This window comes from Amblyraja radiata, chromosome 30, assembly GCF_010909765.2.
Source record: "Amblyraja radiata isolate CabotCenter1 chromosome 30, sAmbRad1.1.pri, whole genome shotgun sequence".
Lineage (NCBI taxonomy): Eukaryota > Metazoa > Chordata > Chondrichthyes > Rajiformes > Rajidae > Amblyraja > Amblyraja radiata.
The window spans coordinates 313892-330672 of NC_045985.1; the positions used below are offsets into that span (position 1 = coordinate 313892).

At 49.9% G+C, this 16781-nt stretch overlaps 1 protein-coding gene across 1 annotated transcript; it reads right to left on the reverse strand.

The window, feature by feature from the left end:
* Window positions 1–12375: 12375 nt before the first annotated feature.
* LOC116990068 (regulator of G-protein signaling 4-like) lies at window positions 12376–14057 on the reverse strand. Its single transcript, XM_033047600.1, has 2 exons — window positions 13897–14057; window positions 12376–12575 (listed from the first exon to the last, which is right to left on the reverse strand). Exons 1-2 carry the CDS (start codon window positions 13963–13965, stop codon window positions 12390–12392), a joined length of 255 nt encoding a protein of 84 aa, XP_032903491.1. The 5' UTR covers window positions 13966–14057; the 3' UTR covers window positions 12376–12389.
* Window positions 14058–16781: the final 2724 nt, after the last annotated feature.

A 16781-nucleotide genomic window follows, 5' to 3' on the forward strand; every position in this document is an offset into this window, starting at 1 on the left:
ATGCAGAAAGGATAAACAGACTTGGATCCCCTGCAGGCTGAATTAGATTAAAATTACACCTCTGCTGTTCAACCAGAGCAAAGTTCGCTGTAATTACCTCCGACAGAGTACAATAGTGTTTTGCTTGGAGCTTTAAGGTCAGAAGGGGCAAAGCATAAGGGCAAATGTGCAGGACAAGGTTTTTACGGAAGGCAGTAGGTACCTGGAACATGGTGCTAAGGGGTTCAAGAAGGAACTGCAGATGCTGGAAAATCGACGGTAGACAAAAATGCTGGAGAAACTCTGCGGGTGAGGCAGCAACTATGGAGCGAAGGAAATAGGCAACGTTTCAGGCCGAAACCCTTCTCCAGGCCAAAGATCCCATAGCGGAATCCTATACAATCCTTGCTTCAGACTGATGCAGGGTGGTGGGGGAGGGGAAGAAGAAAGGAGCAGCAGGGGCTACCGGAAATTGGAGAAGTCAATGTTCATACCGCTGGGGTGTAAACTGCCCAAGCGGAATATGAGGTGCTGCTCCTCCAATTTGCGGTGGGACTCACTCTGGCCATGGAGGTGGCCCGGGACAGAAAGGTCGGATTGGGAATGGGAGGGGGAGTTGAAGTGCTGAGCCACCGGGAGATCAGGTTGGCTATTGCGAACTGAGCGGAGGATATCTTAATATATATAAACAGAATTAATTTTACAATGAACAGGGACTATTTATACAACAGAATCAACCATTACGGAGTGAGCAATGATTTTTTTACGATGTAGAGTTAGTCCGGAGAGGTTTTGTTATGATTGAAAATAGGTATTTGAAAGGCAAGCAATTTAATTTATAATGAACAAGGTCTATTTCTAAAAAAATTATCAATTTTACAATGAAAAGTCCAGTTGTGTATAGGCAATAGACAACAGATGCAGGAGGAGGCTATTCGGCCCTTCGAGCCAGCACCGCCATTCAATGTGATCATGGCTGATCATCCCCAATCAGTACCCCGTTCCTGCCTTCTCCCCATATTCCCTGACTCCACCATCTTTAGGAGCCCTATCTAGTTCTCTCTTAGAAACATAGAAACATAGAAAATAGGTGCAGGAGTAGGCCATTCGGCCCTTCAAGCCTGCACCGCCATTCAATATGATCATGGCTGATCATCCAACTCAGTATCCTGTACCTGCCTTCTCTCCATACCCCCTGATCCCTTTGGCCACAAGGGCCACATCTAATGGGAGGGGGAGTTGAAGTGCTGAGCCACAGGGAGATCAGGTTGGTTATTGCGGACTGAGCGGAGGTGTTCGGGTGCTAAGGGTGCAGGTGGGGCCAGATACAATAGTGGTATTTGATGTACATATATCATGGATATGCAGGGAAAGGAGGGATATGGAGGTGGATCATGTACACACAGCTGGGTTAGTTGAGCACAGACATTGTGGGCTGAAGAGCCCATTCCTGCATTGTACTGTTCAATTTTCTATGTTCTATGTTTAAGATGTTAGGTTTAAAATATTGTATTTAAAATTTTATTTACCTCACTGTTTCACAAATGGATGATTTGAGATGTATTTATTGATGCTGATATTTTTGCTGTGATATATTTATTGTGTGGTGAAAATGGTGTGTTAATTTTATTCATAATAAAAGTTTCTGAACCAGAGGAGACAATGCAAAGCTTTTATATTTGGGGGTAGTTCAGGCCACATGGCCCGGCAGAGGTTCACCTACACCTCCTCCAACCTCATCTACTGCATCCGCTGCTCTAGGTGTCGGCTGCTCTACATCGGTGAGACCAAGCGTAGGCTTGGCGATCGCTTCACCCAACACCTCCGCTCGGTCCGCAATAACCAACCCGATCTCCCGGTGGCTCAGCGCTTCAACTCCCCCTCCCATTCCCAATCCGACCTTTCTGTCCTGGGCCTCCTCCATGGCCAGAGTGAGTCCCACCGCAAATTCGGGGAGCAGCACCTCATATTTCGCTTGGGCAGTTTACACCCCAGCGGTATGAACATTGACTTCTCCAATTTCAGGTAGTCCCTGCTTTCTCCTCCCCTTCCCAGCTCTCCCACTGCCTACTGTCCCCTCCTCTTCCTTTCTTCTTCCCACCCCGCCCCAACCTCACATCACTGAAGAAGGGTCTCGACCCGAAACGTTGCCTATTTCCCTCGCTCCATAGATGCTGCCTCACCCGCTGAGTTTCTCCAGCATTTTTGTCCACATACAATTTTTCCAGCATCAGCAGTTCTTTCTTAAACATTTTGTCTCCGTAACAAAAAGGGGAATCTTATAGAAACATATAAAATCATAAAAGGACTGGACAAGCTAGATGCAGGAAAAAATGTTCCCAATGTTGGGCGAGTCCAGAACCAGGGGCCACACTGTCTTAGAATAAAGGGGAGGCCATTTAAGACTGAGGTGAGAAAAAAACTTTTTCACCCAGAGAGTTGTGAATTTGTGGAATTGCCGGCCACAGTTTGTCTTGTTTTCCACATTGAGAACTTTAAACCAACCATCCCACCCCTCCCTTCTCCAAAAACACATCCCCACCCTCCCAAGTCACAGATTCACCTCAATCACCACACAGGTCGGGACCTGAAGTGAATGAAGTCATAGCCTTAAAATGGGTTTACACCCAATTTTCTGCACTTCTATGTGATGGAATCACCAAGTCCGTGCGTGTGTTAATCACCACTCATTGTATTCACCGTGTATATTGATTGATGGCATAAAAATAGGAAATCAGAGAAACTCGAACAATAGCAGGCAATCTTAATCCAAGGTACACCTCAACAGTGTCGGAGTCAAGGGAGAAGGACAGAAGCTGTGGAGATGGCTGAGGTCTGACAATAGTGCAGGAGTAGGCCATTCGGCCCTTCGAGCCTGCACCGCCATACAATGTGATCATGGCTGATCATCCACAATCAGTACCCCGTTCCTGACTTCTCCCCATATCCCCTGACTTCCCTATCTTTAAGAGCCCCATCTAGCTCTCTCTTGAAAGCATCCAGAGAACCAGCCTCCACCGCCCTCTGACACAGAGAATTCCACAGATTCCCTGCTCTCTGTGAGAAAAAGTGTTTTCTGATCTCCGTTCTAAGTGGCTTATCCCTTATTCTTAAACTGCGTGGGCCCCTGGTTCTGGACTCCCCCCAACATTGGGAACATGAAGAAGGGTCTCAACCTGTAACGTCTCCCATTCCTTCTCTCCAGTGACGCTGCCTGTCCCACTGAGTTACTCCAGTCAAGGGATATTTGTGAGGTCGAGATTGACAGATTCTTGATTGGTAAGGTGATGGGGAGAAGGTAGGAGAATGGGGTTGAGAGGGGAAGATAGATCAGCCAGGATTGAATGGCAGAGTAGACTTGATGGGCCAAATGGCCTAATTTTCCTCTTAGAACTTCTGAACATGAATCTTGTTTCTTGGTCCTCCAAAATATTCCAACTGGAATTTAAACTGGAGGTGGTGGAGGGAGGGCTTAAGCCAGAAAGGGTTATTGGGAAGAAAGAGCTACTTTAAATGTAGTTGCATCTGGTTGGGTAACTATAGTTGGGTGGAGATTATTCCATGCTTTAATTGTGCGGGGGAAGAACGAATTGCTGTACACATCTGTCTTTGTAGCTGGGATCACAAATTGGATCGAATGCCCTCGTCTGCTCCTAATTGGTTTGGGTTTGGTGTAGGTCTTGTAATCTGTGTCGAGCTGACCATTTAACATTTTGTAAAAATAGGTCAAACGGTGAGCTTCCCGTGTGTCTTGGAGAGGGTTCCACCCCGACCAGTGAATTCAGAAGTTTGGTGACACTCGCTTCTCTCTCATAGGTGGTAGTAACAAATCGAGCTGCCTGTCTTTGGACACGTTCGATGGATGAATGAATGAATAAATTTATGTTCATCTAAATCCCAGCGAGTACAGGCAATAGTGACACATGTTTATATCGTTTCAAGGAGTCTTTCCTTTAGTCTGAAGAAAGCGGATCAGAAGATAATCGATTCGCACTCACGAGCTCTCCATGAGACATCCAATCCCGTTGAAAAGATAAAACTTCCGAACACAGTCATAGAAACATAGAAACATAGAAAATAGGTGCAGGAGGAGGTCATTCGGCCCTTCGAGCCAGCACCGCCATTCATTGTGATCATGGCTGATCGTCCCCAATCAATAACCCATGCCTGCCTTCTCCCCATATCCCTTGACTACACTAGCCCCTAGAGCTCTATCTAACTCTCTCTTAAATCCATCCAGTGATTTGGCCTCCACTGCCATCTGTGGCAGGGAATTCCACAAATTCACAACGCTCTGGGTGAAATAGTGTTTTCTCACCTCAGTCTTAAATGGCCTCCCCTTTATTCTAAGGCTGTGGGCTCTGGTTCTGGACTCGCCCAATATTGGGAACATTTTCCCTGCATCTAGCTTGTCCAGTCTTTTTATAATTTTATATGTTTCTATAAGACTCCCCTCATCCTTCTAAACTCCAGTGAATACAAGCCTAGTCTTTTCAATCTTTCCTCATATGACAGTCCCAACATCCCAGGGATCAATCTCGTGAACCTACGCTGCACTGCCTCAATCACAAGGATGTCCTTCCTCAAATTAGGAGACCAAAACTGTACACAATACTCCAGATGTGGTCTCACCAGAGCCCTGTACAACTGCAGAAGAACCTCTTTACTCCTATACTGAAATCCCCTTGTTATGAAGGGCAACATTCCATTAGCTTTCTTCACTGCCTGCTGTACCTGCACGCCAACTTTCAGTGACAGGTGTACAAGGTCTCGCTGCACCTCCCCCTTACCGAACCTAATGTTGATAACTAGTGAACGTGAACTGAAGCAGAGAATGGATGTAAATGGCAACATGTAATGGGGTTGAACAGTGCTTTCCGGCAACGTTATTCCCTTCATCCTCTATCCGTACACTGTGGGCAGCGTGTATAGTCATGTATAGTATTTTTGCTGACTGGACATATACTCGGTATACGTGACAATAAGCTAAAGTAAACATAGATACATAGATACATAGACAATAGGTGCAGGAGTAGGCCATTCGGTCCTTCGAGCCTGCACCGCCATTCAATGTGATCATGGCTGATCATCCAACTCAGTATCCCGTACCTGCCTTCTCTCCATACCCCCTGATCCCTTTAGCCACAAGGGCCACATCTAACTCCCTCTTAAATATAGCCAATGAACTGGCCTCAACTACCCTCTGTGGCAGAGAGTTCCAGAGATTCACCACTCTCTGTGTGAAAAAGTTTCTTCTCATCTCGGTCCTAAAGGATTTCCCCCTTATCCTTAAGCTGTGACCCCTTGTCCTGGACTTCCCCAACATCGGCAACAATCTTCCTGCATCTAGCCTGTCCAACCCCATAAGAATTTTGTACGTTTCTATAAGATCCCCTCTCAATCTCCTAAATTCTAGAGAGTATAAACCAAGTCTATCCAGTCTTTCTTCATAAGACAGTCCTGACATCCCAGGAATCAGTCTGGTGAACCTTCTCTGCACTCCCTCTATGGCAATAATGTCCTTCCTCAGATTTGGAGACCAAAACTGTACGCAATACTCCAGGTGTGGTCTCACCAAGACCCTGTACAACTGCAGTAGAACCTCCCTGCTCCTACACTCAAATCCTTTTGCTATGAAAGCTAACATACCATTCGCTTTCTTCACTGCCTGCTGCACCTGCATGCCTACTTTCAATGACTGGTGCACCATGACACCCAGGTCTCGCTGCATCTCCCCTTTTCCTAGTCGGCCACCATTTAGATAATAGTCTGCTTTCCTGTTTTTGCCACCAAAATGGATAACCTCACAGGGACTGATCACGACTTCTCAGAGGAGATGAACTACAGAGTCACACAGCGCGGAAACAGGCCCTTCGGCCCAACTCACCCATTCCGACCAACATGCCCCATCTAATCGTTTGATTTGCCCCAACTAGTTCGATCCTAACCACGGGTGCTGTCTGTGTGGTGTTTGCACGTTCGTCCACATTCTCTGCGTCCTCCCATTTCTAGATCTAGAAATAGTGCACTGAAAAGTTCTCGGTAGAGCATCACTCAACACTGGAACATTTTTAGCTTAACATTTTTTGGAGTGTGGGAGGAAACCAAAGATCTCGGAGAAAACCCACTCAGCTCACGGGGAGAGTGTACACACTCCAGACAGTAGTCGGGATCGAACCCGGGTCTCTAGCGCTGCATTCGCTGTGAGGCAGCAAGTCTACCGCTGCACTAACCGTGACTGCCCTTGCCCATGCCCTTGATTTTCTCCCAAAGACATGTAGGTTTGTGGGTTAATTGGCTTCTGTAAATAAAATGCCCCGAGTTTGTAGGATAGAAACATAGAAACATAGAAATTAGGTGCAGGAGTAGGCCATTCGGCCCTTCGAGCCTGCACCGCCATTCAATATGATCATGGCTGATCATCCAACTCAGTATCCTGTACCTGCCTTCTCTCCATACCCTCTGATCCCCTTAGCCACAAGGGCCACATCTAACTCCCTCTTAAATATAGCCAATGAACTGTGGCCTCGACTACCCTCTGTGGCAGGGAGTTCCAGAGATTCACCACTCTCTGTGTGAAAACGTTCTTCTCATCTCGGTTTTAAAGGATTTCCCCCTTATCCTTAAGCTGTGACCCCTTGTCCTGGACTTCCCCAACATCGGGAGCAATCTTCCTGCATCTAGCCTGTCCAACCCCTTATGAATTTTGTAAGTTTCTATAAGATCCCCTCTCAATCTCCTAAATTCCAGAGAGTATAAGCCAAGTCTATCCAGTCTTTCTTCATAAGACAGTCCTGACATCCCAGGAATCAGTCTGGTGAACCTTCTCTGCACTCCCTCTATGGCAATAATGTCCTTCCTCAGATTTGGAGACCAAAACTGTACGCAATACTCCAGGTGTGGTCTCACCAAGACCCTGTACAACTGCAGTAGAACCTCCCTGCTCCTATACTCAAATCCTTTTGCTATGAAAGCTAACATACCATTCGCTTTCTTCACTGCCTGCTGCACCTGCATGCCTACTTTCAATGACTGGTGTACCATGACACCCAGGTCTCGCTGCATCTCCCCTTTTACTAGTCGGCCACCATTTAGATAACCTAGATAACTTAGATAGAACTAGTGTACGGGTGATTGCTGGTCGGCACGGACTCGGTGGACCGAAGGGCCTGTGAGTGAGATTTGGAGTGGGAGTGGGTTCCTGTAGACCCACCACCCCAGATGAATGTTAGAGGTAGCGTGAGGCCTGGCTCCACCCTGCTTCTCCAAGTAAAGTAGGTTCACAAGGTTAATTCCCGGGATTTGCGGGACTGTCATATGCTGAGAGAATGGAGCGGCTGGGCTTGTACACTCTGGAGTTTAGAAGGATGAGAGGGTTTCTTATTGAAACATATATGATTATTAAGGGTTTGGACACGCTAGAGGCAGGAAACATGTTCCCGATGTTGGGGGAGTCCAGAACCAGGGGCCACACACAGTTTAAGAATAAGGGGTAAGCCATTTGGAACGGAGACGAGGAAACACTTTTTCTCACAGAGAGTCGTGAGTCTGTGGAATTCTCTGCCTCAGGTGGAGGCCGGTTCTCTGGATGCTTTCACGAGAGAGCTAGATAGGGCTCTTAAAGATAGCGGAGACAGGGGATATGGGGAGAAGGCAGGAACGGGGTACTGATTGGGGATGATCAGCCATGATCACATTGAATGGCGGTGCTGGCTCGAAGGGCCGAATAGCCTACTCCTGCACCTGTTGTCTGTTGTCTATTGTCTAAAGTAAACTGGAAGTTTTGAGATGGATTCGGGGTGAGCCATATTCGGATCTCACTCTACCTCTAAGTTTAATTCTGGCGGGTGGGTTCCTATTGGAATCCCCTCCCCCCAATCTTACTCACACCCTGGGATATGCAAAGCAAGGTGTGTGCTGAGGGAGGGGTGAGGTGGGACAACGGCCAGAGAATACTGTACACCCACGCTAGCCACAGGCAAGTGCTTAGTGTACATGTTACTGCTTGGAGTCACTATGGAAACCCGTGTCCCCACCCAGCTCCCGTTAACCCTTTAGGTTTCCAAAGAGAAATACAGTGCATTAGGTACTTCAGTTGCAGAAACAAAGAACTGAAAATGCTGCTGGTTTAAACCGAACATAGACACAAAGTTAGACACAAAAAGCTGGAGTAACTCTGAGCAGGACAGGCAGCGTCTCTGGAGAGAAGGAATGGGTGACGTTTCGGGTTGAGACCCTTCTTCGGACCCGAAACGTCACCCATTCCTTCTCTCCAGACATGCTGCCTGTCCTGCTCAGAGTTACTCCGGCACTTTGTGTCTGTCTGTGATGCAAACCGGCATCTGCAGTTCCTTCCCACACAACTTTGCAGAAGGTTAAGGGGGGACTTGATAGAGGTCTTTAAAATGATGAGAGGGATAGACAGAGTTGATGTGATCAAGCTTTTCCCTTTGAGAATAGGGAAGATTCAAACAAGAGGACATGACTTCAGAAGTTCAGGGGTAACATGAGGGGGAACTTCTTTACTCAGAGAGTGGTAGCGGTGTGGAATGAGCTTCCAGTGGAAGTGGTGGCGGCAGGTTCGTTGGTATCATTTAAAAATAAATTGGATAGGCATATGGATCAGAAGGGAATGGAGGGTTATGGTATGAGTGCAGGCAGGTGGGACTAAGGGAAAAAAGTTGTTCGGCACGGACTTGTAGGGCCGAGATGGCCTGTTTCCGTGCTGTAATTGTTATATGGTTATATGGTTATAAACACAATGAACCCCTGGTTGAATCCTTACCTCTGGTGCTGTCAGCGTGGTGTTTGCACGTTCTGCCTGTCATCATGTTGGCACCCCCCCCCCCCCCCCTCCGGTTTTCAGTGCACAAAGACGTGCGTAGAAATAAAGGGACTGCAAATGCTGGTTAATGTAAAAAGATCCAAAGTGCTGGAGTAACAGCAGGCCAGGCAGCAACTCTGGTGAACATGGTTTTGGGCAAGTGACAGATGGATACAGGAGAGAGCGGGGATTCATTAACAGGTGGACAAAAATGCTGGAGAAACTCAGCGGGTGCAGCAGCATCTATGGAGCAAAGGAAATAGGCAACGTTTCGGGCCGAGACCCTTCTTCAGATTTTCGGCCCGAAACGTTGCCTATTTCCATCGCTCCATAGATGCTGCTGCACCCGCTGAGTTTCTCCAGCACTTTTGTCTATCTTCGATTTTCCAGCATCTGCAGTTCCTTCTTAAAAAAATCATTAACAGGTGTATGGGCAAAAGTGGATAGAGAATTCCACAGACTCACAACTCTCTGTGTGAAAAAGTGTTTCCTCATCTCCGTTCTAAATGGCTTACCCCTTATTCTTAAACTGTGTGGCCCCCGATTCTGGACTCCCCCAACATCGGGAACATGTTTCCTACCTCTAGCGTGTCCAAACCCTTAATAATCTTACATGTTTTAATAAGAACCCCTCTCATCCTTCTAAACTCCAGAGTGTACAAGCCCAGCCGCTCCATTCTCTCAGCATTTGACATTCCCGCCATCCCGGGAATTAACCTTGTAAACCTACGCTGCGCTCCCTCAATAGCAAGAATGTCCTTCCTCAATCCTGTCTGTGGCTGCTGTCTGTGTGGAGTGTGCACGTCGTTTTTGTGACCATGTGGGTTTTCCCCGGGTGCTCCAGATTCCTGCAACATTCCAAAAGACGTATAGGTTTGCAGGTTAAGTGGCTTATGCAAATTGTCCCTAGTGTATAGGGTAGTGTTAGTGTACGGGGATTGTCACCTTGTCTGTGGATTGTCACCTTGTTCGTGGTGGAGAAGCTTGTGTGGTCCTGAGATCCTGAGAGCGATGCCGTCTGGAGCTGTCTATGCTCCTGGTAGGGCCACCCATGGCGGTGAGGTCGAGGGGGAGGTCTCTGACAAAGAGCAATCCGACCAAGACCTCAACGGTGGAACAGGCGGAGGACGATGGCTGACCTTAGTGGAGCTAACGTCACAGTCACAACGGCTGGGAAGGCGGATGAAGGCTGCCGCAGAAAAGGGTCTCCGGTCGTCTTGGACTCCAAGCCACTGGATCCCGGCCCAGATCTGTCAAGAACTGTCTGTGCACCAGTCTCCCCATGTTACACAAAGTCACACACAGGCGACCTCCAACTCTGATCAGCCATGACCGAAAGCGGGCTAAGAAGATGGGGTGATCGCTGACCAGCATGGACTCGATGGGCCGAAGGGTCCGTTCTCGCACTGTATCTCTAAGGGTTCAAGTCAAATAAGTGAGATCTCAGCACACTGCTGGATTGAGTCATTGTCTTTGTTAAATTTCTTTATTTGACTGTACATCAGAGCAGGCCAGGTCTCATCTCATGCCGACCTCACTCCCGCCATCTCCGGCCTTGCGGTTCCCAGTTCGACACAGGCCTCAAGAGGGGGGGGGGGGGGGACCTTTGAACTACATGCGCCCCGTCAAACTCGGGGTGCTAAGTGCATGTGGTGGTGGGGTTGGGTGGTTGAGGGGTGGGTGTGAATCTTCAACTCTGGACAGAGTGATACAATGAGCAGCCATTTCACAACTGAGGAATGGTCAAGCATTAGAGGGGGGGGGTTGCATTGGGGGGTTCTCTAGGGAAGGGAGAGGTACCTGTGGATACATTTGTTTTGAAAGGAGGAGAGGCTGTGGGGTGCACAAAATGGCACAAAGGTTCTGGGGTCCCCAAACATCGGGAACACGTTTCCTGCCTCTATCATGTCCAGACCCTTAATAATCTTAAGACACAAAGCCCATTTCTTGTATATCTTTCATTCATTTGTCCTTCATCTCTCTACATCACTGATTCCATCTCGAAAATAGGTGCAGGAGTCGACCATTCAGCCCTTCGAGCCAGCACCGCCATTCAATGTGATCATGGCTGATCATCCACAATCAGTACCCCGTTCCTGCCTTCTCCCCATACCCCCTGACTCCGCTATCTTTAAGAACCCCATCTAGCTCTCTCTTGAAAGCATCCAGAGAACCGTCCTCCACCGCCCTCTGAGGCAGAGAATTCCACAGACTCACAACTCTCTGTGTGAAAAAGTGTTTCCTCGTCTCCGTTCTAAATGGCTTACCCCTTATTCTTAAACTGTGTGTGGCCCCTGGTTTGTGATTGTGAGAATGCCAGGGTTCTGTGCATCGGTGAGAAGGGGCAGAGGACAGAGAGGGGGTTCCCTCCCTCCCAAACTACTCACTCACCCCCTCCGGCAACTCTTCCCCAACATCGGGAACATGTTTCCTGCCTCTAGCGTGTCCAATCCCTTAATAATCTTATATGTTTCAATAAGGTACCCGCTCATCCTTCTAAACTCAGAGTGTACAAGCCCAGTCATTCCATTCTCTCAGCATATGACAGTTCCTCCATCCCGGGAATTAACCTTGTAAACCTACGCTGCACTCCCTCAATAGCAAGAATGTCCTTCCTCAAATTAGAGGACCAATACTGCACACAATACTCCAGGTGTGGTCTCACTAGGGCCCTATACAACTGCAGAAGGATCTCTTTGCTCCTATAATCAACTCCTCTTGTTATAAAGGCCAACAAGCTATTCGCTTTCTTCACTGGGGGGGGGGAGAGAGGGGGGGGGAGAGAGAGGGGGGGGGAGAGAGAGGGGGGGGGGAGAGAGAGGGTGGGGGAGAGAGAGGGGGGTGGAGGAGAGGGGGGGGAGAGAGAGAGGGGGGGGAGGAGAGAGGGGGGGGAGAGAGGGGGGGGGGGAGAGAGAGCGGGGAAAAGGGGGGGAGAGGGGGGAGAGGGGGGGAGGGAGAGGGAGAGAGGGGGGGGGGGGAGAGGGGGGGGAGGGGGGGGGGGAGAGGGGGAGGGAGGAGAGGGGGGGGGAGGGAGAGGGGGGGGGAGGAGAGGGGGGGGAGGAGAGGGGGGGGAGGAGAGGGGGGGGGAGGAGAGGGGGGGGAGGAGAGGGGGGGGGAGGAGAGGGGGGGGAAGGAGAGGGGGGGAGGAGAGGGGGGGGGAGGAGAGGGGGGGAGGAGAGGGGGGGAGGAGAGGGGGGGGAGGAGAGGGGGGGAGGAGAGGGGGGGGGAGGAGAGGGGGGGGGAGGAGAGGGGGGGGAGGAGAGGGGGGGGAGGAGAGGGGGGGGAGAGGAGGGGGGGGAGGAGAGGGGGGGGGGAGGAGAGGGGGGGGGGAGGAGAGGGGGGGGGGAGGAGAGGGGGGGGGGGGGAGGAGAGGGGGGGGGGGGGGAGGAGAGGGGGGGGGGGGGGGGGAGGAGAGGGGGCGGAGGAAGATAGTCCATGAACCGGGATGTGGAGGGTTTGCCATGCATAAGGATGGAGGGGTCGGTGGGCGATGGTGTCCGCGGGGAGGGGGGGGGGGGACAAGTCCACGAGCCACCCCCCCCCCAACCGGTGACGTGCCAGGAAGGGAGCCCCCCTCCCCCCGCGCCTACGCCAGGCCGTTGAGCTGCTTGGCACCGGCCAACTTGCGGTAGAATTCGGAGCGCAGGAAGCGGGGGTAGGAGTCCGTCTCCATCAGGCTGAAGATCCGCTTCTGCGCCAGGTCAAAGGTGGAGCGGGTGGGGGCCAGAACGCCGCTCGATGTCGCTTCCCGCGTGCTTGAGTCGAGGTTGACCTGGTGAAGGGGGGGCGAGAGGTGGAGAGGGTCAGCCTCACAGGAACAAAAAAAAACCCATAGACAATAGACGGTAGACAAAAATGCTGGAGAAACTCAGCAGGTGCAGCAGCATCTATGGAGCGAAGGAAATAGGCAACGTTTCGGCCCGAAACGTTGCCTATTTCCTTCGCTCCATGGATACTGCCGCATCCACAGAGTTTCTCCAGCATTTTTGTCCACCTTCGATTTTCCAGCATCTGCAGTTCCTTCTTGAACATTGACAATAGACAATAGGTTCGAGCCAGCACCGCCATTCAATGTGATCATGGCTGATCATCCCCAATCTGTACCCCGTTCCTGCCTTCTCCCCATATCCCCTGACTCTGCTATCTTTAAGAGGCCTATCTAGCTCTCTGTTGAAAGTATCCAGAGAACTGGCCTCCACCGCCCTCTGAGATAGAGAATTGCACAGACTCACAACTCACTGTGAGAAAAAGTTTTTACTCATGTCCATTCTAAATGGCTCACTCCTTATTCTTAAACTGTGTGGCCCCTGGTTCTGGACTCCCCCAACATCGGGAACATGTTTCCTGCCTCTAGCGTGTCCAAACTCTTAACAATCTTATATGTTTCAATAAGATCCCCTCAAATCCTTCTAAACTCCAGAGTTTACAAGCCCAGCCGCTCCATTCTCTCAGCATATGACAGTCCCGCCATCCCGGGAATTAACAATGTGAACCTACGCTGCACTCCCTCAATAGCAAGAATGTCCTTCCTCAAATTAGGGGACCAAAACTGCACACAATACTCCAGGTGTGGTCTCACTAGGGCTCTGTACAACTGCAGAAGGACCTCTTTACTCTTATACTCAACTCCTCTTGTGATAAAAGCCAACATGCCATTCGCTTTCTTCACTGCCTGCTGCACCTGCATGTTTACTTTCATTACCTGATGAACAAGGACCCCCCCTCCATATCCCGTAGTACCTCCCCCTTTCCCAACTTGACACCATTTAGATAGTAATCAGCCTTCCTGTTTTTGCCACCAATGTGGATAACCTCACATTTATCCTCATTAAACTGCATCTGCCATGCATCTGCCCACTCACCCAACCTGTCCAAGTCACCCGGCGTTCTCATAGCATCCTCCTCACAGTTCACACTGCCACCCAGCTTTGTGTCATCTGCAAATTTGCTAATGTTACTTTAGCCCAATATACGGGATGTCCCGGCTATTACGGGACTGTTCGCAACCCTAACTGAGCCCAACATGAAAGCCAGCTTCAGGGTACAGATTCCACACAGAACTCCCTCCTGCTCCACCTTGCCCACAAGCCTACCTCTCGTGGGGCGTGGATGGTGACAAACTCGGCAAAGATGTTCCTGGCCTTGGCCGTGAGTTTGCCCATGGACCTGGTGTTCCGGTAATCCTCACAAGCCTGCCAGAAGTCAATGTTTTCCTCGCTGAACTCAGTGTGCAGGAAGCCCTTGAATGCAATCAGCCCGTCTGCAGAGAAAGGGGTAGATCATAGCATGAATCAATAAGTTTATTGGCCAAGTATTCACATACAAGGAATTTGCCTTGGTGCTCCACCCGCAAGTAACAACACGACATACAGTGGCAGTTAGGAATGACACATAAAACATTAAACATTAATAATAAATCATTATCGATTAAACATGTGGATTAAATAAAATACCAGATCAAAGGGAGGCTACAGATTTTTGGTTATTGAGTAGAGCAACTGTTTTATGTCTGGCTGTGGCAGCTTTGACAATCCGGAGTCGCCTTCCAGAGGGAAGTGATTCAAAGAGATTGTGACCAGGGTGAGAGGGGTCAGAGATGATCTTGCCCGCTCGCTTCCTGGCCCTTGCAGTGTACAGTTCATCAATGGAGGGAAGGTTGCAGCCAATAACCTTCTCTGCTGATCGGACGATTCGCTGCAGCCTCCGGGTGTCGTGCTTGGGGGCTGAGCCAAACCAGACCATGATGGAGAAGGTGAAGACAGACTCTACGATGGCCGTGTAGTATTGGACCATCATTGCCTGTGGCAGATTGTGCTTCCTCAGCTGCCGCAGGAAGTACATCTTCTGTTGGGCCTTTTTGAAGCGGTGCTGCCTTAATAATAATAATAATAATATATTTTATTGTCATTGCACGTCAGTGCAACGAGATTTAGTGTGCAGCTCCACTGATGTACAAGAAAGGTAAATAAATACAATACATAAATAAACAAGCTGAATTGATTGACGTGACCATCTGAGGGAGACTGTCCAAAGGGGGTGGGTGGGGGGCACTCATTAGGGCCGGTTCAGAGCCGCTATAGCTCTTGGGATAAAACTGTTCCTGAGTCTGGAGGTTCGGGCGTAGAAGGCCTTGTAATGTCTGCCGGAGGGAAGTAGTTGAAACAGACCGTGGCAGGGGTGTGATGAGTCCTTATGGATGCTGAGGGCCTTCCTGAGGCACCGCGTGTGGTAGATGCCCTCCAAGGCTGGTAGCTCTGTCCCGATGATCCGCTGCGCTCTGTTGACGACGCGCTGAAGAGCTCTCCTCTCCGCCTCCGTGCAGCTGAGATACCACACAGAGATGCCATATGTTAATATGCTCTCTGTGGTGCAGCGGTAGAACGTTGTCAGCAGCTGTTGGGGCAGACCAGTCTTTTTTAATGTCCTCAGGAAGAACAGTCGTTGCTGTGCCTTCTTGACCAGCGCAGCAGTGTTGGTGGACCATGTGAGGTCCTCTGAAAAGTGAGTGCCCAGAAACTTAAAGCTGGACACTCTCTCCACACTTTCCCCGTAAATGGAGATTGGGTCGTATTCTCCATTATGGGACCTCCTGAAGTCAATAATCAGCTCCTTGGTCTTGGAGGTGTTTAGTGCCAAGTTGTTATTGGCGCACCAGTCCGCCAGGTTCTGCACCTCCGCTCTGTAGTTTGTTTCATCACCGTTGGTGATCAGCCCAATCACTGTTGTGTCGTCTGCAAACTTCACGATGGTGTTGGTGTCGAATGCAGGAACACAGTCGTGAGTGAAGAGGGAGTAGAGCATGGGGCTTAGTACACAACCCTGTGGTGTGCCGGTGCTCAGGGTGATGGTGGAGGACAGGTGCGGGCCCAGTCTCACTGCCTGCGGTCGCTCCGTGAGAAAGTTCAGGATCCAAGCGCATATCGGTGAGCTGAGGCCTAGCTGGTGGAGTTTGGTGGTGAGCTTGGTGGGGATGACCGTATTGAATGCAGAGCTATAGTCAATGAAGAGCATCCTCACATACGTGCCCTGTCTGTCCAGGTGAGTCAGGACAGTGTGAAGGGCCCTGGTTCGATCCTGGCTGCGGGTGCTGTCTGCACAGAGTTTGTGCGTTCTCCCCATCACCTGCGTGGGTTTTCTCTGAGATCCACGGTTTACTCCCGCACTCCAAAGACGTACAGGTTTGTAAGTCAATTGGCTTTGGTATAAATGTACATTTCCCCTACTTGTGTTGATGTGCGGTGATCGCTGGTCGGTGCGGACTCACTCAGTGGGCCGAAGGGCCTGTTTCTGCGCTGTAACTCTGGACTAAAGGTAGGAACGGGGTACTGATTGGGGATGATCAGCCATGATCACATTGAATGGCGGTGCTGGCTCGAAGGGCCGAATGGCCTACTCCTGCACCTATTGTCTGTAATCTACTGTCAAAAACTGAACCAAACATAGCAGCAGGAGGCCACTCTGCCCGTCCCTCCTGTTCTGCTACTCACTAAAGTGGGGTCTCGGCACTGAATTCTCCAATTCATAAATTCATAAGTTTATGTGACAGAAGCAGAATGGGGCCATTCATAGAAACATAGAAACATAGAAATTAGGTGCAGGAGTAGGCCATTCGGCCCTTCGAGCCTGCACCGCCATTCAATATGATCATGGCTGATCATCCAACTCAGTATCCCATACCTGCCTTCTCTCTATACCCCCTGATCCCCTTAGCCACAAGGGCCACATCTAACTCCCTCTTAAATATAGCCAATGAACTGGCCTCGACTACCCTCTGTGGCAGAGAGTTCCAGAGGTTCACCACTCTCTGTGTGAAAAAAGTTCTTCTCATCTCGGTTTTAAAGGATTTCCCCCTTATCCTAAAGCTGTGACCCCTTGTCCTGGACTTCCCCAACATCGGGAGCTATCTTCCTGCATCTAGCCTGTCCAACCCCTTAAGAATTTTATAAGTTTCTATAAGATCCCCTCTCAATCTCCTAAA